Raw genomic sequence first — 24330 nt, 5'->3', positions numbered from 1 at the left:
ATATGGTCTATTTCATTACGGTACCCTCCACTGGGTTACTCCCACGTCCAGCGTAGGGAGGAGGGCTTCTGGAATTGCGAGTTTCCATGGTTGGTCTTAGTCGTCATGATGAACTCGGAGAGCCTCTCCCCCTGGCCATTCCATTGTAGGCCGTGGGTCCCGATGTGAAGTTCCTCCGGCGTTCTTCTTGGGCCAAATTTAGCGTTGAAATCGCCAATTATGACCTTGTAGAAATCATGATCTTCTCGGTAGAACTTCTCCAGGCCCATATAGAAAGCTTCGACTTCTTCTTCTTCGTAGCTTGATGTTGGAGCGTAAGCGACGAAGATAGTCAAAGCTGGTGTTGGACCACATCTTCTCATCCGCAGACGTAGGATTCGGGTCGTAAGTTGTTCGAAAGAGTCGATGCTCTTTGCCATACTTTTGTTGACGAAGACGCGAACTCCACCAACACCTCTACTGTCGCATGTTCCTAGGAACAGTTCTTTTCCAGTTTCATATACGGCGTTGAGAGTGTGACGTCGTCTCATCTCGGTCAATCCGATGACGTCGTACTTGATCTTCTTGGTTTGCATCATCAGATCTTCGATGGCCGCTTCCGATGCAAGCGTTCGTACGTTATAAGTACAGATCGTCATCCCAGTCCTTTTCCGTTTCGGTAGGCTATATGACTCCTGCAACCCCGTCCTACCTGGCGCTACCGTACCAGGCTTTCCCTCGGAATCAGAAGACTCTTTTCCATTACTGTGTTTTGCATAAAAATTTAAAACTCATGGGCAGGCTGCAAGCCTCCAGTCCCATGAGTTTTTGGGAGACCTTCCGTTCTCCTGGAGTGGACATGTGGAGCTTATTTGTTGGAGGCGACTCCAAACCGCCTCCCTTGCATCTCCCAGTCACTTGATTACAGGCTTTTGGCCGGAACGACGTGCGGGATACAAGGATGTCATGAGTCAGTCCCCTCAGCAGAAACAGGGAGTTCATCCCCTGAATCCACCTGCGTCCCTGGGCAAGCACAAGGTCGCTTTTGCTTCGCGATTAGCCCCCTATCCGCCATCCGGGGATCCGCCACGTAGCCTCGCGACTACATTCCGACTCTTTGCACGTAGCCTTTCCGAATGCAAGGTTCCTAAACAGTGGAAGACCAGCAAGACCGTGTTGTTGTATAAAAAGAGAGATCCACATGACATCGGCAACTATTGCCCAATCTGCTTACTGTCCGTTATCTACAAGCTCTTTACAAGAGTGATCCTTAATAGGATTGAAAACGTCTTGGACGAAGGACAGCCATGCGAGCAATCATTGTTCCGAAAAGGATTCGGCACGATTGACCACATTCGCACTGTTTCGAAACTCATCGAGGTATCAGGAGAGTACAAGATGCCGCTCTGTCTCACCTTCATCGACTTGAAGAAGGCCTTTGACTCAGTTGTGACGGAAGCGGTCATGGAAGCCTTGGACAACCAAGGCGTCACTATTCAGTGCATAAAGGTACTTCGAGAGTCGTACAGTAACTTCACTTCCGGAATTTTGTCATTCTACAAGAATATCATCATTGACGTTGAAGAGAGGGTCCGACAGGGTGATACAATCACCCAAAATATTAGCAGCCACCCTGGAGAACGCAGTGTGAAAGTTGGAATGGCAGGACATGTGAGCGAAGGTTGATGGTCGATAGCTACACCATTTGTGCTTTGCTGATGACATCGTATTCATTCCCACTACTATAGCTGTATTAAGTGATATATGAGCATCGAAGTGTAGTAAAGAAGAATAAGAAAATCCGGCTACGTGCTCAGCTCTTTAATACTTCCTGCTTTGACCTCTACTTCGGAAATAGGGGCATTTCGCAAGCGGTAAGAAAACGCAGTGAGCGTCATTGAACGCGCAATTAAGAGAGTGATGCTGGGAGTATCCCGGAGTAGGGACGGGGTTCAAAGTTGTCTCCTAGCGATCGAAGATTGGAGACGCCGGCGCGTTTGGGAAGGAAAGTAAAATAAAGTGGGCCGGACACGTGATGCGCTTTAACGACGAGCGTTGGTCCAGGGCTTTCAGCGACTGGGTTTCCCGCGATATTAAGCGCACTAAAGGAAGAACGCCGACCCGATGGTCACATTTCTTAACGAAGTCCTTCAATGAAAATTATAATGCTCTTCGTGTCTCACGCGAAAGGAGGAATCACTGGGCGACTCTGGCACGCAATCGGGACCAATGGAAGAATTACTGGCGCCCACTCAACCAGTTCGAAGAGTTGTAGTTGCAAGATGCCTCATTATATTGTTTGCCCTCCGTTAGCGAGTTCTTGAAAAAGTGCATCTTTCTAAACCCCGAAAGGGTTAGGACAGCGAAGTCCACTGAGTTTCCTACCTCTTCCATTGCTCGCCTTTAAATTGACCAGTCGACCAGTCCAGTGCTCTATCTCCTTATCAAACCCAACATGTCCAGTCCAACAGCGATCTGGCCTCCACTGACCTTGCTATATTCAGAGTAAGACCTATAATTAGACGCTGCACACCTATTATAATTAATAGTATAGAAGGTCCTACGGATAGGAGAGGATAAACACAATATTTGCGCAAGTACTGAGCCATATACCTGTCCATTTAAGAAACACCTATATTTTTCCAGATCATCTGCGCGCTGCACACCTATTAGACTGTGTGATGGAGTCATTCGACGTCGAAGCACTGTATAGGAATGTGTCTAATGAATGCGATACAAGCTATGTTCGAACTGCTCAAGAATACAATAACCGCAATTTATACGGATTCTAAGCTCACAATTGATGCGGTCTTATGTACATTGTTTCCAAAGAGACGGAATTTTGCGTCTTCAGCTGCATGAATTCTCAATCTTCTAATTGATGGTTCTCCTCAAGGCATGCATCGACTCAGGTGGTCCGAAAATTACTTTGCAGACCTTAGAGGTTTGGCTATGTGGCGGAGATTGGCTCCCACCTTAGCTATTTCCTTTATATTCCTTCCTTTGTTCTATTTTCGGTACATCGACGTTTGATTTGTCATCTGCGCCACCCAAGCGAAGATGGACATAAGTTTTGACTTGTTGAACCGGCAGTACGAACACATAAAGCTTACTGTAGAGAAACTAAAGGGCAGTTGGGTTGCTTATTTAAACGTCCAATTGTCATCTTGAACGGTACATACGAAAAGTACCGCAAACCTAGTAACAAAAGCATCTTGGGCCGTTTTCTTTTTGCTCGTACTGTTCGTAGTCGCAGGTAGACCACGAGACTGTTTGAGATCCGGTGTAATATACCTGATTTCTTGCACGAGGATGTTGATGAAACGGCGCGACCGCTATATATTCGCGCCGAAGAGTACGTGAACGAAAGAAAAGCTTACGGGAATAGACACCTTAGGGCGCCATAGAACACAAAAACATGACGGAGTCAATTTTGAAATCAAGGTTCAGTTCATGGGGTACGTATCTAAAGCGTTAGCTCGAAAATCGTTCGAGGCATTTTGGAGCGAGATCGAAGCCAGAAACCACGTAATCAATCGCGGGGTCGCAGTCGCATCAATCACGTAATCTCGATAACGCGGGAATTTACATCATATCTAGGATGGCTTTTCTGATCCGAATGAGACATTCGAATCATTCGCTCCCGTGATCGGTCAGTAGTCGCTGACTGGCATCTCCGATTTAAGGTGAGCACGTCAATGGTTAAAAAGTAGGCTTAGAGTCTGTCTGTTTAGTTGTGAAAAGATTGGGTCGTTAGATTGTGGATTAAATAGACTATTTCAATCCTGAAGAAGACGATTTTGTCGAAATGTTAGCCGATAAAATTATTTAACAACCTCGTGTGCAACTCACTAAAGATCTATACGACATCTTACTATGCCGAGGTTCGTTGAAAGTTTGGTTTTTCGAACGACCTGATACACTTGCTGGCTCCCGCAAGTCATTGTATAGGCCAACATGCGTTCTAAACCTCAGCTATTCCGAATTGGGGTTGGTTCATTCCAAGCGGATTGATACGTCAGAGACACACATAAATATACACGTGTATAACTAAGTCCGTTGTTTTACAGCATGATATTCCTTCCGTCTATATCTCTATATATCAAACTTTTCTCTTCTTCGTTTCAAACAATTGGCATAGAATGGGATGATAGTGCTAAATAACTTGAGAAAGTTTTCATGCTCGTCAAGATAAGGATCCTACGTCAGATCAGCTAGCACCTTCTAAAGCGAACATCTGCGTCTACGTCAGCGTGCATATAATTTCTGAAGAAAATGTCTGGCAAGCATGGTTAGTGTAACGTATGGAGGAGGAGTACATTTCGGTAATTCGCCATGCAGGCAAGCCGTCTCACTTCATTTTACTGCTTTCTGGCGTTGACTCACTATGACAGTTTTTTGGTAGAAGTATCTACATGACGCCCTGTACTAAATTGCACTGCCTTTTGGCGCCAACATGCCTGACTGACGTTTTTGGACACGTGTCATCGAATTCTATTGCCGCAGGCGTAGGCGCACTACTCTGGGAACCAGAAAGCAGAACAGTGGAGTTCAACCTGTCCCACCACATCTCTTGTCCTCTAGCACAGGCGCATCTATCGGGTGCTGGAGAACTCGTGTACCATTTCAGGATCGTGAAACTCGCCTCACTGCCTTGTGATATTGACCCGCTTATTCGACGTCGTGAGAGCCATCCTCCCCCGACCACACTTTTTCGGGGCAAAAACATGTTCAGGATCTCACATTAAGCATTAAAAAAGGAAAGGAAGGTTCGCTGTAGCTTTAGACTACGAAATTTTCTTTTCACAAAATATGAAAGAACGGAAGCTTTGGAAACTTCGCAGTTGCTAACAAAAAAGAAACACATACAGACCGGAATTGAAATAGCAAACATAATCCACATAGAAATTATCACCAACGATAGGAAAAACTCTTTGTGCAAATACTGAAAAAGATGAAAACATTCGAAAATGAAAGGAGGAAGGGATTCAATTTAGTGCGAGGATTAAACGTACATCAAATTTTCATGTTTAGTCTTTTTTTTGTGCATAAGTTAAGCTCTTGAAGATGACAACAACTTTTCTCTGCGATGAATTTAGGGACGTGCTAGAGAAGAATCATAATTTCTAATTTCTCAGAAATTAGAATAACACACACACACACACACAGTATTGCCCATGCTCGACTGTCTTTGAATCTCGGCATGTTGAAACGTAGTTTTAAATTAATTTCCTTGAGCTGTATCCAAGATTGGTATTGATCGCCTTTATTTAGGGTCAAGGAGCATCTAGATGGACTCGCAAATCTAAAACCTTCACCCCACTTGGAGCACACCGTAGAATATGTCATCCAAACTCCGATGTGGAGGTAGAAGTTCGTATATTATCCTACGAGTCCGAGATCACAGCATGCAGAACACTAGAGGCCTTTTGGACAACCGCCAAAAGTCCAAAAATGAACGAGAAGAATGAGTGCATTGCTATCACAAACGAGTTATCCCCATATCAAGACCTATGCTTGATCTACGGGGCGGGCCGTGAGGTCCCTATATAAATATATAAAACCTAAACCCTATATAAAACCTTTGTGACTCGTAGTTGTGGTACGTGGTGGTCTGCTGCGTTAAAAAGTCTAGCTAATGAGGTAAGTGCAAGCCAATATGTTGCTGTTTGAGTTTGCCTACCGTTTGGATGCTTTCTGTAGGCGTTTGAGGGGATAAATCACTAATGGCTTTGAATTTTTCAGGCTCTGACGAAGGCGATAGCGCCGAAACGTTAGCCGTTGTTTAATAAAGGCGATCAATGCCAATCTTGGCTACAGCTCAAGGAAATCAATTTAAAACACACACACACACACACACACACACACACACACACACACACACACACACACACACACACACACACACACACACACACACACACACACACACACACACACACACACACACACACACACACACACACACACACACACACACACACACACACACACACACACACACACACACACACACACACACACGCGCGCGCGCGCGCGCGGACCAAGCACGGTATTTTACATTAGTCTAAGAAGACGTCGATCCATTGGCATTATAACGGTGGTTCTTTTATGCCTCTGCTTCCACAGCCACCTAAGTTTTACCTAAGACCTTTTTTTTTCTTAAGCATTATGATATAATCATGACAGAATATGAAACATAACTAGCATACAACAAAATCTCCTATATATATATATATATATATATATATATATGTATATATATAACATATATATATATATAACATATACTCAATTTTGTTGTATGTTGCCTTTAAAAGAACATTGTTCTCTGAAGAGTACGAAGAAAGTTCAATTGTAATGAACCTGAAAAGCTACCATGTTACCGACATGAAAATTCATTGCTTTTTCTGAAGGAAGACGTTAACAGTGGATTTCTCATGATAGACGGAATCTTCTCATTGCACTTGAACACAACGTTTGCTTTTATGGACACAAGCTTCACCGGTTGTAAAAAAATGTTAGATGAGTACTTCTCGCCATTCTTTCAGAAACAAGAACGCTTGCTTGAGGAAAAAATGCAAGTACTACGCAACTATTGAGTTGACCTCAATTTAGTCCACAATCTCAAAAATTTTCGTCCCATGACAGCGCCTGTAATGGCCTGTTGTTTCCTACTAGTACACTTCCAGGTCGTACACAGAAGTGTTAACTATACTTGGATTTTGGCTCAACCTATTGCAATCAGGCGATCAAACATACGACCTCTACCAACGAGCGTAAAAGACAGCACCATCTTGCATAGTGTATAGTAGGATGTCCTCACGCATGTTTGTCTCATACAAAACTCCTGAAATCTAGAAGCAGGAAAGAAGCAAAATCGTAAAATACAGTGTGTAACAAAAAGCCACACCGCTGACAGAGAAATAAGCATGATCTCGTGATCTCCATTCATATCCATATAACCATAGAGCGACCCCAACATCGTTGATTTCGTGGTTTTCTAGGAATCATCGAACTAGTAAAAATTATGAAACCGTTTTGGTTGAAGTATTAGGCTCCTCTTTTCCCCGATTCCTTGGATCGTTGATGAGATTTTATGTTGCTCGTATAACGTTCGTATTAACTAATATTAACTTCAGAACTTTTGAACAATCGAATAGTTTCTCAATTCACATACACTTATGTCGTACACAATCTTGTTAAACGCACTTGTATTTTAACTAAACTCCTTTGCATTCTCGTTTTTATTCAATCTATTTTCACTGAGAAGGCTCAATTTCACATTTTTCATAATACTAAGGTCTTTGGTTTTACTATACTTCCTCAAAGTACAATAGAAAAAAGAAACACTAGGAAAGAAAGGAACATAAACCAAAAGTTAGGCAAAGATGCGGGCATTCGTGTCAGGCGACAATGTCAGCCCGTGGATTAAGTCGATTAAGTCATGAGCTTGATTATGCGCGAATTAGCCTTTCCGATAACGAAAGTTCCTTTATATTTTCAGGAATGAGGTTAACAGTCGCGCATAAAGCACTTTACCACGTTATTTATTATGCATCACATTTATTCAACATTTCAATTGTTTGTGCCAATTCAAAAGTAACCTAGAGGCTTGTTTATAGAAATCTTGATATTTCAGAAAGGATATTATTGCCACTGGTACGCTACTTTTGTACGCAAACTTTTTCTCCTTTCTAAAAGCTTTCCTTTTCTTTCAGGTAATGTGGACTCCCTTACCGCTTTTCACGTACGACGACATATGATTTTGCACGCTTTGAGCCACCGAAGTCGTTTTTGATGCAATAGTCTTCTTTTTTCTACTTCTGATACGAGATGAAAGCATGGCGTTCACTGCTGATTCTCCTTCAACCTATAGCACTATGTCTGAAAAAAAGCAGTTTTCACTTCTGTATTTCTGCTGAATCTTGTATACCTAAATTGCACTAAATTTTGTACGCCTTAATATGTGTTTATTTGAAATCGACAACCCCGTCTTTCCCTTCTCTTTGCTCTTTTCATTTTTGTTTAATTTTCCGACCCCTACTTCAACTTTTTTCCTAATCTCCCGACCTCCTCTTACGACCCCCCTCCTGCTCCGACACCCCACTTACGACCTCCTGTTGAGAAATTCTCAACACACGCTTGACCTTGGGCTAGCTTCACCCTTTGGATTACGCCTGCGTCCTGATAAGAGTAAGCAGATGGGGGTCTCCTCAAGACCTTCAACCGGAATCAGGGTAGACAGGGAGCCAATCGGTCTCCTTAATAAGTTCTGCTAGTAGTACGAAACTTCAACATGTTGTCAACCTTGTATCGAAGCTGGCTGCAGCATATGGACTACGTCTACGCCTTGATAAATGCAAGCAGATGTGGATTTCTTCGAGACCTCGAACGGGAATCAGGGTGGACGGACAACCGATAGAAGTCGTCGATGAGTTCTTTCACTTGGGGTGTACGCTGAAGAATAAGGGCAGCTGTGAGAGTGATATATAACCTAGATGGGCTAGGGTTTGTCCGGATTCAACTCGTTGACGAAGCGTTCATGGTCGTCTCCCATCGCTTCCAGAGTAAGCTGCAAGTATTCTTATCCGCAATTCGCCCTATAATGATGTACGGATCCAAAACTTGGACAGCACCATCTAAAGGTGAAAATCGACAGCATGGACAGGGAAACTCCTTGAGCACACCTCTGCTCGATGTTCAGCAACAGCTCGCATAAAATCAATCCATTCGCCGCCATTCCATATCCTGCAAAACCATGCGTCTCGCCTGAACTGCCTTTCCACACCGGTCCTCTTTCACTATCTCAGTCCAGGACTTCTCGTTCCGGCCAGGTGGCCTTTTCGAACTTTAATCCGAGAGAATCCTCGGAGCATATTGAACAAGACGATCTGCCGGTCTCCTTGTAATGTACTTGTACCGAAGAAGCGAAGACGATTTTGTGTACCCCTTTTAGACGGCGGTGTCAGATGTTGCCTCTTTTCACGCGTCACCAGTACACCAGCTCAACCTAAAGACCTTCATAATGTCATACTCTAGACCAAAAGTAGCCAAGAAGCCGTCTAAACAGTTTTCCTGTCCATGCTGTCGATTTTCACCTTTAGATGGTGCTGTCCAAATTTTGGATCCGTACATCATTATAGGGCGAATTGCGGATAAGAACACTTGCAGCTTACTCTGGAAGCGATGGGAGACGACCATGAACGCTTCGTCAACGAGTTGAATCCGGACAAACCCTAGCCCATCTAGGTTATATATCACTCTCACAGCTGCCCTTATTCTTCAGCGTACACCCCAAGTGAAAGAACTCATCGACGACTTCTATCGGTTGTCCGTCCACCCTGATTCCCGTTCGAGGTCTCGAAGAAATCCACATCTGCTTGCATTTATCAAGGCGTAGACGTAGTCCATATGCTGCAGCCAGCTTCGATACAAGGTTGACAACATGTTGAAGTTTCGTACTACTAGCAGAACTTATTAAGGAGACCGATTGGCTCCCTGTCTACCCTGATTCCGGTTGAAGGTCTTGAGGAGACCCCCATCTGCTTACTCTTATCAGGACGCAGGCGTAATCCAAAGGGTGAAGCTAGCCCAAGGTCAAGCGTGTGTTGAGAATTTCTCAACAGGAGGTCGTAAGTGGGGTGTCTGAGCAGGAGGGGGGTCGTAAGAGGAGGTCGGGAGATTAGGAAAAAAGTTGAAGTAGGGGTCGGAAAATTAAACAAAAATGAAAAGAGCAAAGAGAAGGGAAAGACGGGGTTGTCGATTTCAAATAAACACATATTAAGGCGTACAAAATTTAGTGCAATTTAGGTATACAAGATTCAGCAGAAATACAGAAGTGAAAACTGCTTTTTTTTCAGACATAGTGCTATAGGTTGAAGGAGAATCAGCAGTGAACGCCATGCTTTCATCTCGTATCAGAAGTAGAAAAAAAGAAGACTATTGCATCAAAAACGACTTCGGTGGCTCAAAGCGTGCAAAATCATATGTCGTCGTACGTGAAAAGCGGTAAGGGAGTCCACATTACCTGAAAGAAAAGGAAAGCTTTTAGAAAGGAGAAAAAGTTTGCGTACAAAAGTAGCGTACCAGTGGCAATAATATCCTTTCTGAAATATCAAGATTTCTATAAACAAGCCTCTAGGTTACTTTTGAATTGGCACAAACAATTGAAATGTTGAATAAATGTGATGCGTAATAAATAACGTGGTAAAGTGCTTTATGCGCGACTTTTCCCTATCGATCGCATATTTATGCGCGATTACAGAGACCTCGACAAGGATATCTGCTAATTGGCTATTACGTACTCTGTTGGGATAACGGCTGATGTGGAAAGTCCGATGTGGTTCGATGGTTCGACAGTATTGTGATGGTCAGGGATCAACCCCTGCCAAAGTGCTATTTTTGCATTTAGCGTAAAAAATTTAAAGAGCACATTTCCTACCCTACAGTGACGAATTTCTTACTTTCACTCAAAAAAGCAATTTTGATGTTGTTAGTGAGCAAAAAAAAGACATCTACAGGCACAATTAGAGTAGAATTAGTACAAAGTAGGCTCCACGAGTTTCTGATTATCGACGCTCAATGTAAATTTCATGCAATAAAGCTGATTGCGGTCTGTAGAGAGAGATTTCTTCTATATTCCTGCAAAGTTTCGTGCTTCTAGCTTTCCTAGCCTTTTGAAACCTGGTTGAGAAAAATCCGAAATTTTGCCTCAAAATTTCGAGTTTTTCTCAACCAAAATTTGTAGTTGAGGGTTTCCTTGATGCTCTATTAAAATATGGCGTCGGATGTTTCAACGGCGCTACCGTAATCTTGCAACGGGAAAAGGACGAAATCTCGGATTTTCGGCAATGCGTCAAAATCTGTGTGACTTCAAACAAATTCTGATAACTCAGCTCGTAGTCCATAACAATGAATTCGGTTTGAAGTATATTGTAGAGAAAGACTTTTACTATCATAATTCTTTTTTACTTCTTTACAGATAGTTTTTATTCTCTCAGAAGTTAGGTGAGAAAAAGTTGAGAAAAATGCTAAATTTGTCAACTTTTTCTCAACTAGCTTTCAAAAAAAACCAGAGGGTTCCTGAAAAAGAAATTTAAACCGTATTATAACGCAAATCTTCCTCTACAGAACGCAGGCACCTTTGTCTTCCTTAGTCTCTTCATTAGTCCGTTATTCATATTTGTTTCAAGCCAACAAAATCAGACGTGTCCAACAGTTATTTCCAATTAAGGCCTAGCTCTAATCGCTAAAATAACCTTTAAATAACACCTGTATGCTGTGAACAGTGCTTTAAATACAATTTAAAAAAATAAAAAAATAAAAAAAAATACAAAATGCAAAAATAAAGATTTCGGTAGGGATCGAACTCATATTCATCGTCTGTAATCACTGTCAATGAGTGCAGTTGTGTGCAGGAAGTAGAACATGATGAGAATTGCTTTTAGAATGTGATCTGCTGTCCGGCGGGGATCGAACTCTTAACCGTTCGTTTCAACTGTCGATGAGTAAAATTGTTTGTATATAATAGCAAATAGTGTGAAAATGGTTCTAAAACGTGTTCTCTGCCGCTTCCAGCTGTTTTTTCCATTTTGCAAAATAATGGTTCCGGCGGGGATCGAAGTTTCGATCACCCCTTAACCGATGTCAAACAGTAGAATTGTGTTGTCGAATACACATTGGGAGCTTACTCATCTTTTCAAATTATATGTCTACATATGTACTGACACACCTCTAATCTTTGCAGTAGTATCTGTGACGTCTACCTCGTACTAATCTGAGCAAATATACCTAGACAATAATTTGGTGAGTAGCCAATGTGGTATGGGCAACTGCCTACCGGTAGCATCTTAGACAACCTAACTGCCTACTAGTCAGTCTTTCTTTATCATCTTGACACGTCTTTTAATCTTCTCGCATAATGATAACCATTTATCGGATCTCTTTATGCACTAATTGCGGTATTTACAGATGTATCACGATATTTAAGTCCTATCTCTTCAGGAGATTTTGTACATTTTAATGAGATTAATTCCGAACCAGGACCTTCAGCCGTGTGGCTGGGGAAAAAAGTTAGAGAGATGCAAGGATTACTTCTCCACCTACGACGACGACGGAAGCTGCACTCTCGGATCAGTCGTATACACTACTTATCGCAGTACTCAGATCTTTCGTTTTGATTATGCTCCTCACGCTACTGTTAATGAATATGGATTTTTTTTATTGCGAACTCTTTTTCCAGTCCATTTGTGAGCTTTTTGAAATTCAATGTTTTCTGCAATCAACAATATTTCTGCTCAGACTTGTGCTGTGAGACGAAGACGGCGACGACGATTGTGAACTCTAGCAAAATGTGGAGCTAATCGAGCAGTCTTTCCGCTCGAGGTCCCTGCTCTTCGAAAAAAAAAAGATCAAAAGCATTTATTAGATTTATTAGATATATAACGTCCATTAAACATCTTCCTGTGTTGTCTTCTCATTGTACTGTTCCACATCTCCATACGAGCGACCTGGAACACATATTATTACAGAAATTCTACAGAAAATCAAACACAATATTCTAACCGTGTCTAGATCAGTGCATCGAGAGGCTGAATGGTTTTCTCCCCCGATTATTATTCTTAATATTCTTCCACCTGGCACACGTTACGCAGCATCTTGAACATATAGTTAGCATGACCGTATAGTTTTTATTTTTTATTTATTCTATTAATATCGCTGTATAACATTATATATTTTGTCTTACTTATAACACTACTTTTTTCAATAATTTATTATTTATTTATTATATCAAATTATTTTAGTTTATTTATTAGGCGCTTATTTGTTTTTTTAATTCTTTTTTATTATACCCAATTTTTGATCGCTATGTGGGCAGCTATACTAGGAATGTAGGAACGAGATGAAGGGGCCGTTTTTGGGAGAGTCTTCGAAGGAGGGTACTTTTCAGGAGGGTTTTTTCCCAACTACACACCCAGCTACACGCTTGAGCCTGAGCTAGCTTCAACACTAGGTCGATGACATGTTGAAGTTTAGTTCTGTTTTTCGTGAATATCACAATATCGTCAAAATACTCGAGATCGGTGAAGGGACGTCCTGATGGTGCCTTTTGACCGATCTCGAGTATGTGGACAATATTGTTGTACGATGGTACAAACAGAACTTTGATCTACTGTTCTTTGCATGATGTGATAGAAGTCGAAATTGAACAGAAAGAGTTCTGTCATTGCCGCTGATCTTACTCCAGTCACCATTTCAAGTAATGTTGTACATCTGATTGGTGTTGGAACTGCAGGGGTTGTTCCCTGATTCACGTTATCAAGTAAGCGGACAAAATTTCATGGTACTCCATCTGCGCGAAACGCGTTGAGAAGATTGCCCTTATGAGCAGAATCGAAAGCTGCCACGCTTCGATCACTCTCCTGGCGATGAACACCTGGTCACGCCTGGATCTGCTAGAACGAAGGCCGACTTGCTCTTCCCGCGTTGTTTTTTTTTTGCAATGTTTTGTAAGTCGGTTTAGGATAATCCGCTCCAAACCGTGTACACAAAAGGCAGCAATGAGTTTCCTAGTTAGTTCTTGGTCCGTGGCGGATAACTTTCAGTGAAAAAGGAATTATGAGGAAAGAGGAAAAGGAAAGAAAAAAAGGAACTAATCCCGTCACCACTACCAGAATTTCAATCCTTCAATTCTTGAGTACAGAGTCTTCTATTCTGTTTCTGGTTGCTTGCTGGCCGCGTATGGCGGTCGCTGGACGCACTCGAGCTCAGGTGTTCTTGCGGGTTCAGCAAGGTGTAGAAGAGATCCCTTCAAATTGGTAGGTTTGCCTCACCGACAGCAACTCCATTAGTGGTCTTGAGGATTGGAGAGCTTTTTTAGCCTTTGTCTCTCTTGGTAAAGCATAGAAGTTCTTCATGATCTTGTCGCGGCTTTTCAAGCTCCTCCGCTCTCGATATCAATTCGAAATTCAATTTGAAAGTGGCCGTGGCTGCACGATCCATACGACTCAATTCGGAGCTTCCAGTCCACCCTAGTGCACCCAAGACTTTTTTCTCTTCGTTGTCGATGCACCAGGCTTGTCTGGGAAGATAGATACAGTGCCTTGACACATCGATTCGCCCCTGCGAGTTATTGTATGGCTGCATACGCACTCATAAACCTCAAATGCCAATTCTAAATTGAAACCAAACATCTAATCGCAGCCACACGAAGATTGATCAAAGCCGTGCACTCATGGAGATGCGCGCACGACAATTCAACGATCCGATTGGCGTGACGATGGATAGAAGACGGACGTGGCTATGATTAGAACACGTGATCCGCTTCTTGTTTCCGGTAGGCGTTCCTATTCCGTCTAAATCGGTGGTATGCCCATTGCTTTCTTTCTTGCCTCAATTATATGATCTTTACTTGCCGAAGAAGCCGAGTATGTTATGTTGTTACTGTTATGCCTGTCATTGTGCTGGATCCAACTATACAATTAAACGCTCTCTCCAGTGTGATTTCAATGGACGCTGACACCAAAGAGATTCCGAAATTTTCACTAATTGAACTGTAGCCGAGATTATTATCAATTTCTACACACAGTTAACGTTTCTGCGTTATCGCCTTCTTGGTAAAGTCAAAGCCAAAAGTGAACTCTGCTCTCAAATGCATCATCATCCCACAGATGGCTTGTATAGTTAACAACGAACATATGGACAGTGCATTCTTAATGTGATGAAAATGGTAATATAGCAGACCATGTCGTACCACAACTTTTAATCACAGCGGTTTTATAAGAGACCTTATCGTACCCCCTAGCCCGCAGAAGTCTTGATATGTGGCTAATTCGTTTCTGATCAAAATGCTCTCACCCTTTCTATTCATTTTTGGACTTTGGGAATTTCTACAAAAGCCTCTAGTGTTCTGCATGCTATGATCTGGGACTCTTAGAACAAGGTCCTAACTTCAACTTATATTTACGAGTTTCGGTAAGGTATATTGCGGTGAGCCCCAAGAGGGGTTGATAGAATTGATTTCGCAAGCCCATCTAAAACCTTCTTCACCCAATTACACAATGGCCGCCCAGCTTCCCTTACGTAATCGTCACCGCAGGACCTGCACGTGACACGATAAACCGCTCAAGATATTATGCCATCACCTTTTAACCTATGTGGGCACACCAAACAGCTAAGGCTTTTGCAGAGCCGGCCATACACACCAGTACGCACTATTTATATATGCTATCACCTGAGGGTTTCTGGTGGTACTTCTACATCTATTCCGTCATTATGTAGACCCAGTTCACGTAGTCATCCCAGTACCACTCTGTTGATACCGTCAGAGATGTAAGATAGCCAGAAAGGAATCTTTTCTGGACCTTATGCGAGTCCATATCCTCGAGAGAGGAGTCGTACTTTGAAAGCGCCGTTTTCTAGCTGCTTGGTCATCTCATACCTCACTCCGCAGATAGACATGAGCATTCAAGAAAGTCAACCACTTTTCTATAGGTTATTTCTTTCTGAGTATAATGTGTGCACATTGCTCCTTGAGAAGAAGCTTCTAATTCCGTTTGTATTGAACAAACGATGCAACAGTGTTGTATGTAACGACATAGCCATTGTGTTGCTAGAGCCTCAATGCCGTTTATGATAGGTCTCACTTTAAACTCTTGCAGATTATTCGAAGTGAGACCAATTACAGAGAGTTTATAGGTTCTTCAGAGTGTATAGCTCCACTCATGCAGGTCAATTCGCTCTACGTCGTGTAATTAAGTTTTTCTGGAAGCCCTATTGTTTCTGCTGTTTCAACACTGTTTTTAAACTCACTGGAGGATGAAGTAACACAAATACTCTCATCATCCAGATGATTTCTCGTCATTGCCATGTCTAATTCACGTGATAAGAAAAAAAATTTCATTCTCTTGTCACTAACAGAAACCTTCATCTCTCCAGCTTCACAGTTTGCGGATCCACATAGGCAGTAACAAAACAAGTGGAACTGATGTTTTTTTAGAAATGCTCTAACACGGCGTATATTGATGTTGCAAACACACGAAACGTGTTGTCCACAGTGGGATTAGAGAGTTGTGGTTTGAGCAGTGTAAGAGGGAAAGGTATAGAATGTATAAATGCCTCCTCCCCCCATCGTTCTTCTGTTCATGCCCTCCCCTTTCGTTTTTGCCCTCAATTTCACCCTATCACGAAGGAGTTAGAGCCTGCCCACGATATTACGTAATACTCTCGGACATAATGACTGTACAGCCAAGAAGGAGATTCAAAAAGGAAGGCGCATCCGTTGAAATCTCTGCAAAACATCAAGCGTCGTTCTCTAAAACGTAGCGCAAAGGCTGAAATGGGACAACATGAGAGTGGAAGTTAGTAACCGGAAGTTGCACCATCTGTGCTCCGCCGATAACAGTTAATAGTTCTGATAACAACCAGTATCAGCCATGCAGAACGAATGCTGGCTGAATTCGACCAAACATGTGGAATCATCGGTCTCCAGCTGAATCTGCGAAAGACCGCGTTTATGAGGATCGGTTAGGTCCTGGATGACCCATAAATGTTCAATACGGCGGTAAATGAACATCAGAACCTCCGAAATGGTGAAGAGGAAACGAGCTGCTTCGAAGATGTGTAAGTGCATCGAAGATGTGGTGAAGAAGGTCAAGAAAACCTGGCTTCGTGCGCACTTCTTAACTTCACTATAATTCCTGCTTTATCTTGTACATCAGAAACTTAGGGACTCTGCAAGCACGAGGAAAGTATGGTTAGCGTCAGTGAACATTCAGTATAAAAGGGGTGCTTGAGGTATCTCGCTTCACGCAAATGACGGAGCAGATTTGAGATCCTCTCCTGCATGAATAATCGAAGGATAGAGACACTGCGGCATTTGACGAAACAAAATAAGGCGACACGCAGCTCAGCGACAACCGTTGGGCTAGAGTCGTGAGGCCTGTGTTCCACTGAAATGAAACACAAATAAAGAAGACTTCCGACCTGCTGCTCAGATTATTTCACCAACGAGGTGGTCCAGGTTGCCGGATTTATGGAATTTCGTTGAACGTTTTCCAGCATGCCGGTTATAGCGATGGCGAAAGTCTATGCAAAAATATTAATAATATCAAAAATAGAAAAATATTAAATAATATGCGAAATATATTAAGGTTGGTAAATGAACATCAGAACCTCCAGAATGAAACAAGCGGCTTCAAAGGTGTGCAAGAGCATCGAGAATGTAGTGAAGAAGGTCAAGAAAACCTATCTTTGTGTTTACTTCTTTTGTATCACCATAATTCCTGCACTGACTCATGGTTCAGAAATCTGAGTACTCTGCAGGCAGGAAAAAGTGCGGTGAGTGCCATTGAGCGCACAATTTAACTGAAGGAGTGATGCTAGGAGTATTCCGCTTCGCACAGGTGAAAGACGGGATTCGGAATTCTCTCCTACGTCAGCGACTGGAGATTAGGGACGCGGCCGGCTTTGCCAAGGAAAGTAAAATCAGGTGGGCCGGGCACAACGCGTCTCACCGAACCAGAACTTTTGGGAACTGCATACCACATGATATCAGTATTGCTGGTGCTCTCTTGAGCAAATCGGCGAGCAACGAGAGAACATAACATAACAATGCAGGGAAGAGGAAATGGACGCATTATATAGTCGGGTCAATACGACATGAAACACGAGTGTAGTTGCGGTGCATTTGCGTACGCGCTCAAAACGGCGCCGTGGAGGCAGCATCAGGAACCAGGTTGGGACCGTCGCAAACTACAGCGATGGGTGGTGCCAGCAAGGGCTTCACCACACTCCTAGCCGCTACGCTCCACCGAAGCGCCTCGAAAGAAGCACGTACGCCACACTTGAAGAATGTTACCCTGTAATCAAATGTTCAAAATATAAAGGAGAGTAAAGGAATTCTCTGAGTTCTTCAAGGTGATCATAATAGATCATGGAAACTCACAGTTTCAAAAACTGTTGCGCACGGAAACTTTTGCATGGGAAGTGAACATCGATTTGTACCCTGAAGATTTTTGAAAAAAAAGAGAGAAAACCATCAAGTTTGCCAACCGTGGTGCCAGGACCAACGAGGACCATTTCACCCCTTTAATGGACTTCAGTTTAGAAAATTCCCTAATAAAGAATGACAGTGAGAAGTGTGGTCTGCTCATCATTTTTTTTTCCTTTTCCTTCATTTTTTCCAACCTTAGATCAGAAACTCTCATTAGTCTTGAAATAAGGGAATCCTTTGTTCAATCCCTATCACAATATAGTCTCCTGAAATCTTGACCACCACTCATTCAAAGAAGTTCTCAAGAAGTTGCAATACGCGAACGTCTCCTTATTAAACGAGCATTTCCACTCTTTGTCTACATAAACAGTAAAATTAAGTTAGAGGATCTGTTCTGACTTTTAGAATGGCAATAGTACGGATGAATCTGTCAAAACTTAGGCTTTTGGTGTTTCTTTAGGGTTTTTTCTAAATAGTAACGTTGGCTTCGAATTTGACAGAATACTTGTACTATACTGGGCGTATTCGATTTTCCTAAGGCGATGTCTATTTTTGTTCGGGCAAAGTTTTAGCGATGTGTTCAAATGCTTTTTGCAGTTTAGTTTATGATTACCTCCTTTCAGTAGTGCATGAAACGTGAACAAAAATTTGGCTAGCTTAGTTCTCAATCTCAATATAGGAGCGTTATTTTGTGAGGTCCTCGGGGTGTAGAAAGGAAAATTGAAGAATTTGCCCATTAGCATTACAGCGACCCCGTGGGAAGTCATCTAAGCAAAATTGGAAGAAATGCATGAACTTCACAAGCTTAACATTTTTCCAATTGAACAACACTCGCCCTTCCCTGTTGCGGTGCAGAATATAAGTGCTGAACGTGGAAATGGAATCGGAGAGATGGACAGACAGTTCTTCGTATCGTATAGTTTGGTCTGGGTTATTGTAATAGTGACCAAGAGATCGAAATGTTTTACTCGAACTATGTTGCAGCCGAGCCGACATTAATGGAAGAGGATCAACTACATGCGGATTGTTCGTGTCAAACTACCTGTAGCAAACTGCTATTGACTTTGACTGGATCAGCTCATTCCATTTTGTTGCTTCGCTGAATTTGCATTGCAGTCATACCAATTTTGCAACTTTTTGCGCATACGATGCAGTAAATGACCTAGTTTTCGTGAATGAGTCTATATTTGCATGCTCTTAATCACGCCGCTTCCAAAGCTTACTTCGGATGTTTCCGAAGAATTGATAATGCTGGTTTCGGATTTTCTTCAGGATTCGTAAAAATGAACAACAGTGTCAACACATTTTATTTCTGGAAACCGAGTACATGCTTATTCTCCACTGTGAAATCGAATCCATTATGCACACTGCATGCTTCTGACACAGTGACCTGGAATAGCAAAATTCATAAATGCAATGATCTTTAAATGGCTCGAAATGTGTTTACATTATCAGACTGATTTGCTGAAGATGGGAATTCTACGCAACTTGTTCACTCAAATATATTACTCCCTAATACTAATATTTAGAACTGTTGAACTGAAGTGATTCAACTCGCAGTTCCATCCATTTATACTACACATTTCTCGGTATGAGCCAAACATTGAGTGTCTCAATTCTCTTGTTGAAGTACTGCTTCAGATGCGTGTTTTTTGTTGCTATTTTTCGCTTTTACATGGGTTCAACCAACAGTATGGAGTTCCAAGGACCGCATAGTAGACGCTAATACATCACTTTTTGAAGGTATACTTTCTTGTAACGGCAGTTTCAAGCTTTTTCATTTCACTCAACTAAACACAGTGATTAACAAAATGATTTTTTACTACTAAACATAAGCGAGCAAATTCCCTTGGCATGGCCATTGCAACATCCAAATTATGAAGGACATCATCCTTGTGCGTATGCTATGATTTCAAGGAAATCAGAGTGAGCATTTTTCCAAATACAATTTTTATCCTATGTGTAACTCGAATGAGAACAAGTATTAATTTCGTGCGAAAGCATTATATTTCTCTTTTTTTCAATGCAGGGTTTTTTCAATGCTCTAAGTTTCTGATGTACAAGATAAAGCAGGAATTATAGTGAAGTTAAGAAGTGCGCACGAAGCCAGGTTTTCTTGCCTTTCTTTACCACATCTTCGATGCACTTACACATCTTCGAAGCAGCTCGTTTCCTCTCCACCATTTCGGAGGTTCTGATGTCCATTTACCGACGTATTGAACACTGATGGGTCATCTAGGATCTAACCGATCCTCATAAACGCGGTCTTTCGCAGATTCAGCTGGAGACCGATGATTCCACATGTTTGGTCGAATTCAGCCAGCATTCGTTCTGCATGGCTGATACTGGTTGTTATCAGAACTATTAACTGTTATCGGCGGAGCACAGATGGTGCAACTTCCGGTTACTAACTTCCACTCTCACGTTGTCCCATTTCAGCCTTTGTGCTGCGTTTTAGAGAACGACGCTTGATGTTTTGCAGAGATTTCAACGGATGCGCCTTCCTTTTTGAATCTCCTTCTTGGCTGTACAGTCATTATGTCCGAGAGTTTTACGTAATATCGTGGGCAGGCTCTAACTCCTTCGTGATAGGGTGAAATTGAGAGCAAAAGACGAAAGGGAAGGGCATGAACAGAAGAACGATGGGGGGAGGAGACATCTATACATTCTATACCTTTCCCTCTTACACTGCTTAAACCACAACTCTCTAATCCCACTGTGGACAACACGATGTTGTTTGCAACATCAATATACGCCGTGTTAGAGCATTTCTACCTATAGAACCTATAAACAACAGAACCTATAAACTCTCTGCAATTGTTGTCACTTCGAATAATCAACGTTTCTATTCCTTAGATCTGTTTTGCTACATTTCTCCTCACCTCATTTGAATTCTTTCTACCACTTTCTTCAATCGTTTTGCCATTTTATCTCTTTTTGGATTCCTCGTGCTGGTTCCGCCGCATCTGTTATATGAGGATGGGTCGCGTTAACGTTCGTTGCTCTTCTGGCTTCTGTAGTGCATATCTCTTATGTCGTTTTTCTAGGTAGTGATGGGTCCGCCTGTCATTCGTTCGCGTACTCTATCTTCTAATGCTAGGGTTGCCCCGATTTCGAGTTTAGATTCTAGGGCTGTTGCCCCGATACACAGATCGGCTTCTATGACGAGCGCCATTGAGCGGCTCGTTCGTACTTTGCAGGAACTCAACGATGACAACAACGTACATGGGAGAGATGCGAAGACACTGTGAGATGCTACTGCCTTGAAAATTACGGAAGTATGGAACGACGCCAGGTGAGCAACCAGCTCGTTAACAAGGAAAGTGGACGAAGGTCCTTCTACCTTACTTCATAATTCAAATTAGTTGGTTTCGGCAGTCGGAAATAGCATTGATGCTATTCCTCTTGTTGCAACTTATAGCCCGGATGGTCCGACAGCCAGACTGGTACCGTTCACAGGTTAAGGCGACGAGGCCACACAGTTTTCGCTGTGGCTTCGCCGTCTGGAAGACGTGATGCGGCTGCGTACTGCCGTTGCATTTCCTTATCTGCTATTTGAATGGGGCAGCGCGTGAGAAGGTAGAAGAGTTGAGTCAGCAGGAACGCTGCGACTTTAACGCAATTGTAGCGCATTTGAAGAAGGCATTTGAAGGCCAGTAACATCGCTACATGGCGAGTCAGGCGCTGTCTGTTTGCCATCGGCAGTGTGGGGAGTTATCAGCCACGTCTGCTAATCGTTTGCTGAACCTGATCGCTACGACAAGCCAGGACCCAAACAGTCAGAAGGGACGGGTCCTTGACGAATTGGTGGCTAGGTTGCGTCCCAACGTCAAGTTAGACAACCCCTTAATGCTCGAGCAGGCAGTAGCGAAGGCCCAAATGGTTGAGCAACTGTTAGCAAAGGCTAGAGCTGACCTCTTGATCAACCCAGTGGGCGCCGCACGCACCATTGAGGTGAAGGCGGTGGCAGCTAAACCGTGCTCCGCGCGCCCAGTCCCGAAAGTCTAGATTCGTTGGCCGACCGAGCACCATCTTTCCTGGGTGTAATCGCGGCATGGTTGCGACAGCGTACCCCTGTCCCGGTAGAAATTTTAGATATCGTCAATAGAGACCAATTCTTTGTGGCACAGATTCCAGTTAGAGTTAATGGTGTCCTCATCCTAGTATTAATAGACATTGCTGCCGCCATCGCTATAACTTCTAGAGATACCGCGCCTTTACTGGGGGTATTTGCGATGGGGAACAGCGATATACCATGCGCAATAGGGATGAAAGGTGTGCCTGTTAAGCTTAGCGATCGCGCTGATTTCCGTTTCGAGGTTGGCTCGCTCATCCTGTACCGGCTTGTTTATTTTACGGAATCTGCGTGCGTTCCTAGTGAGGTATAAAGCCACACTATTATTTTGGAGAACGACTTTCTTAGTCGCTTGCCACCGTGGAGTATAAACTATAGAAACCGTACATTTTATATGGCCGATCAGCAAGTTATTAGGGTGATCGGAAAGTATCTGCCGAAATACGGCAAAATTTCAAAATAACACAACTTTTTAACAACATTTTATTATTCGACGATATAATCTCCATCAACATCGACAACATTCTGCCAACTTCTCACCGGTTTCTTTGGCATAGAACTCCAGCGACTTGGAGGCGAAGAAAGCCCGAAGGTCATTTTCGAGGTGGTCACGATCATCGTATTGCTTCTCTTCCAGGTGATGCTGAAGCGATCGGAAGAGATGGTAGTCGCTCGGAGTCAGGTCCGGGCTGTACGGTGGGTGCTGTAGAACTTCCCATCCGAGCTTCAGAATTTTCTGGGAAGTCTTCTTCGCGATGTGAGGGCGCGCGTTATCGTGCAGCAGGCGAACGTTGTCAAGCTTCGGGTGCTCCTTGCGAATATTCTCGGCCAGTCTCTGCAATTGAGCGCAGTAGACCTCGGCAGTAACTGTCGTGCTGTCCGGCAGCAGTTCGAAACGGTAGATTCCATGAACTCCCCGCCAGACGCTCGGCATGGCCTTCTTCTCATGGATATCACCTTTCATGGAAAGATACGGCATTACATCGCCAGCGCACCACACACGTTTGTGGGTGTGGTTGACTTAGAAGACCCATTTGTCATCTCCAGTGACAATGGTGTCCAGACAGTCGAATCTGCGGCTTCTGAAGAGTAGCTGAGTGCAGATGTCCAGACGTCTTTGGAGCCACTGACCGAGCTTTTTCACGATTCTGAGAGATCGCAGTCCACTGCTCACGGTGGACAGCGAACAGCCAAGACTGGCAGCAAAATACCGCACATCTTCATATGGATGATGCTCCGCCAGATTCTTCAGTTCGTTGGACGATATTGCAGTCGGTCGATAAGAGCGAGTCTCATCTTTGACTTTCTTGTTTCCGGCTTTGAAGCGCTGGAACCAGGCGCTCACAGACCGCTCAGAAGGAGCTTCAGTGCCGAATACTTGACTTAAGTTTCGATGAGCTTCAGCAGCGAGGTGGCCAGATTCGAACTCGTAAAGGAGTAGGTGTCGAATATGGGTGGGATGTTCGGCCATTATAGGATGAAATAGGCAAGGAAGCGGGAACCAGATATGTAATTTGTATACAAGCGGTAGTGTCCTTATATAATATATTTAAAACGGGAACTTCCAGAACATCTCAAAAAATCTGCGCTACTGCGAAATTTTCGGCAGATACTTTCCGAACACCCTAATATATATATATATCAGTCCAGTCTAACGCCGGACTTCAGACTTTCAGTGGTTTTAGCTTCGTTCCCCTTCACTGATCAATGAAAGTTAATTGCAGTGGCGTTTTCTTTAAAATTAGATTTGTTTTTTTGGAACAACGCTTTCCTTCTCTTTTTTTTTATTATAAGTTAAGGCGAAAGATAACAGAGTTCTCCTTCTAAACGCGTCAATTCTACGTTTGGAGAATATTCCACCATCAGCTTTCAACACTCCTTCGATACCAAAATAATATAGATATTATCACAGAATGATGTTTTAACATAAAATGACGTGAACACCATCATCATACTGATGAAGATAAGTTCCGCATCAGATCATGTAAACTGTTGGGTACTATTTAATCAGCAGTTTGTGTGGGTGTTTCTACTTTCTGAAGAAGGCATGCTACCAAGTTGAGGCAAAGGGTACAAGGAAATAGATACGTGGAGTATTCATAGAAGTGTAATGCAACACATGCAGTGGCCACGGATATGAAACGGTTGCAACGTCTAATTTACCCTGCGGGACATCCATACGAAGCTACTGCGCACTGATCCGACGCCATGGGATCCGCTGCACCCCATTTTATAGCAATCTGGCGTCGGCTCGCCAACTCGACGCCAGTGGACCCGTTCC

The 24330-nt window shown here is 43.0% G+C and overlaps 5 protein-coding genes across 6 annotated transcripts; 2 read left to right on the top strand and 3 right to left on the bottom strand.

Annotated features, from left to right (window-relative positions):
• Nucleotides 1-35: 35 nt before the first annotated feature.
• On the bottom strand, nt 36-638 carry RB195_022148 (uncharacterized protein; the record flags this gene model as incomplete). Its single annotated transcript, XM_013436907.2, has 1 exon — nt 36-638. The coding sequence occupies one exon, from the start codon at nt 636-638 to the stop codon at nt 36-38; it is 603 nt and encodes a 200-aa protein (XP_013292361.2).
• Nucleotides 639-945: 307 nt separating this feature from the next.
• RB195_022147 (uncharacterized protein) lies at nt 946-1665 on the top strand (the record flags this gene model as incomplete). The annotated part of the gene is made up of 1 exon (XM_064209174.1): nt 946-1665. One exon carries the CDS (start codon nt 946-948, stop codon nt 1663-1665), a length of 720 nt encoding a protein of 239 aa, XP_064065055.1.
• A 19978-nt stretch (nt 1666-21643) lies between these two features.
• RB195_022146 (uncharacterized protein) lies at nt 21644-21982 on the top strand (the record flags this gene model as incomplete). Its single annotated transcript, XM_064209173.1, has 1 exon — nt 21644-21982. The coding sequence occupies one exon, from the start codon at nt 21644-21646 to the stop codon at nt 21980-21982; it is 339 nt and encodes a 112-aa protein (XP_064065054.1).
• A 575-nt stretch (nt 21983-22557) lies between these two features.
• RB195_022145 (uncharacterized protein) lies at nt 22558-23013 on the bottom strand (the record flags this gene model as incomplete). 2 transcript variants are annotated; one of them, XM_064209172.1, is made up of 1 exon in its annotated part: nt 22558-23013. In XM_064209172.1, the coding sequence occupies one exon, from the start codon at nt 23011-23013 to the stop codon at nt 22558-22560; it is 456 nt and encodes a 151-aa protein (XP_064065052.1). The 2 variants fall into 2 exon arrangements, with proteins under 2 accessions (XP_064065052.1, XP_064065053.1); XM_064209171.1 differs by having other exon boundaries at nt 22558-22983.
• A 57-nt stretch (nt 23014-23070) lies between these two features.
• RB195_022144 (uncharacterized protein) lies at nt 23071-23520 on the bottom strand (the record flags this gene model as incomplete). Its single annotated transcript, XM_013444904.2, has 1 exon — nt 23071-23520. One exon carries the CDS (start codon nt 23518-23520, stop codon nt 23071-23073), a length of 450 nt encoding a protein of 149 aa, XP_013300358.2.
• Nucleotides 23521-24330: the final 810 nt, after the last annotated feature.

Source organism: Necator americanus, chromosome X (genome assembly GCF_031761385.1).
Source record: "Necator americanus strain Aroian chromosome X, whole genome shotgun sequence".
Classification (NCBI taxonomy): Eukaryota; Metazoa; Nematoda; class Chromadorea; order Rhabditida; family Ancylostomatidae; genus Necator; species Necator americanus.
The sequence above is the reverse complement of the archived record's forward strand: the minus strand, read 5'-3'. Positions and strand labels throughout refer to the sequence as shown.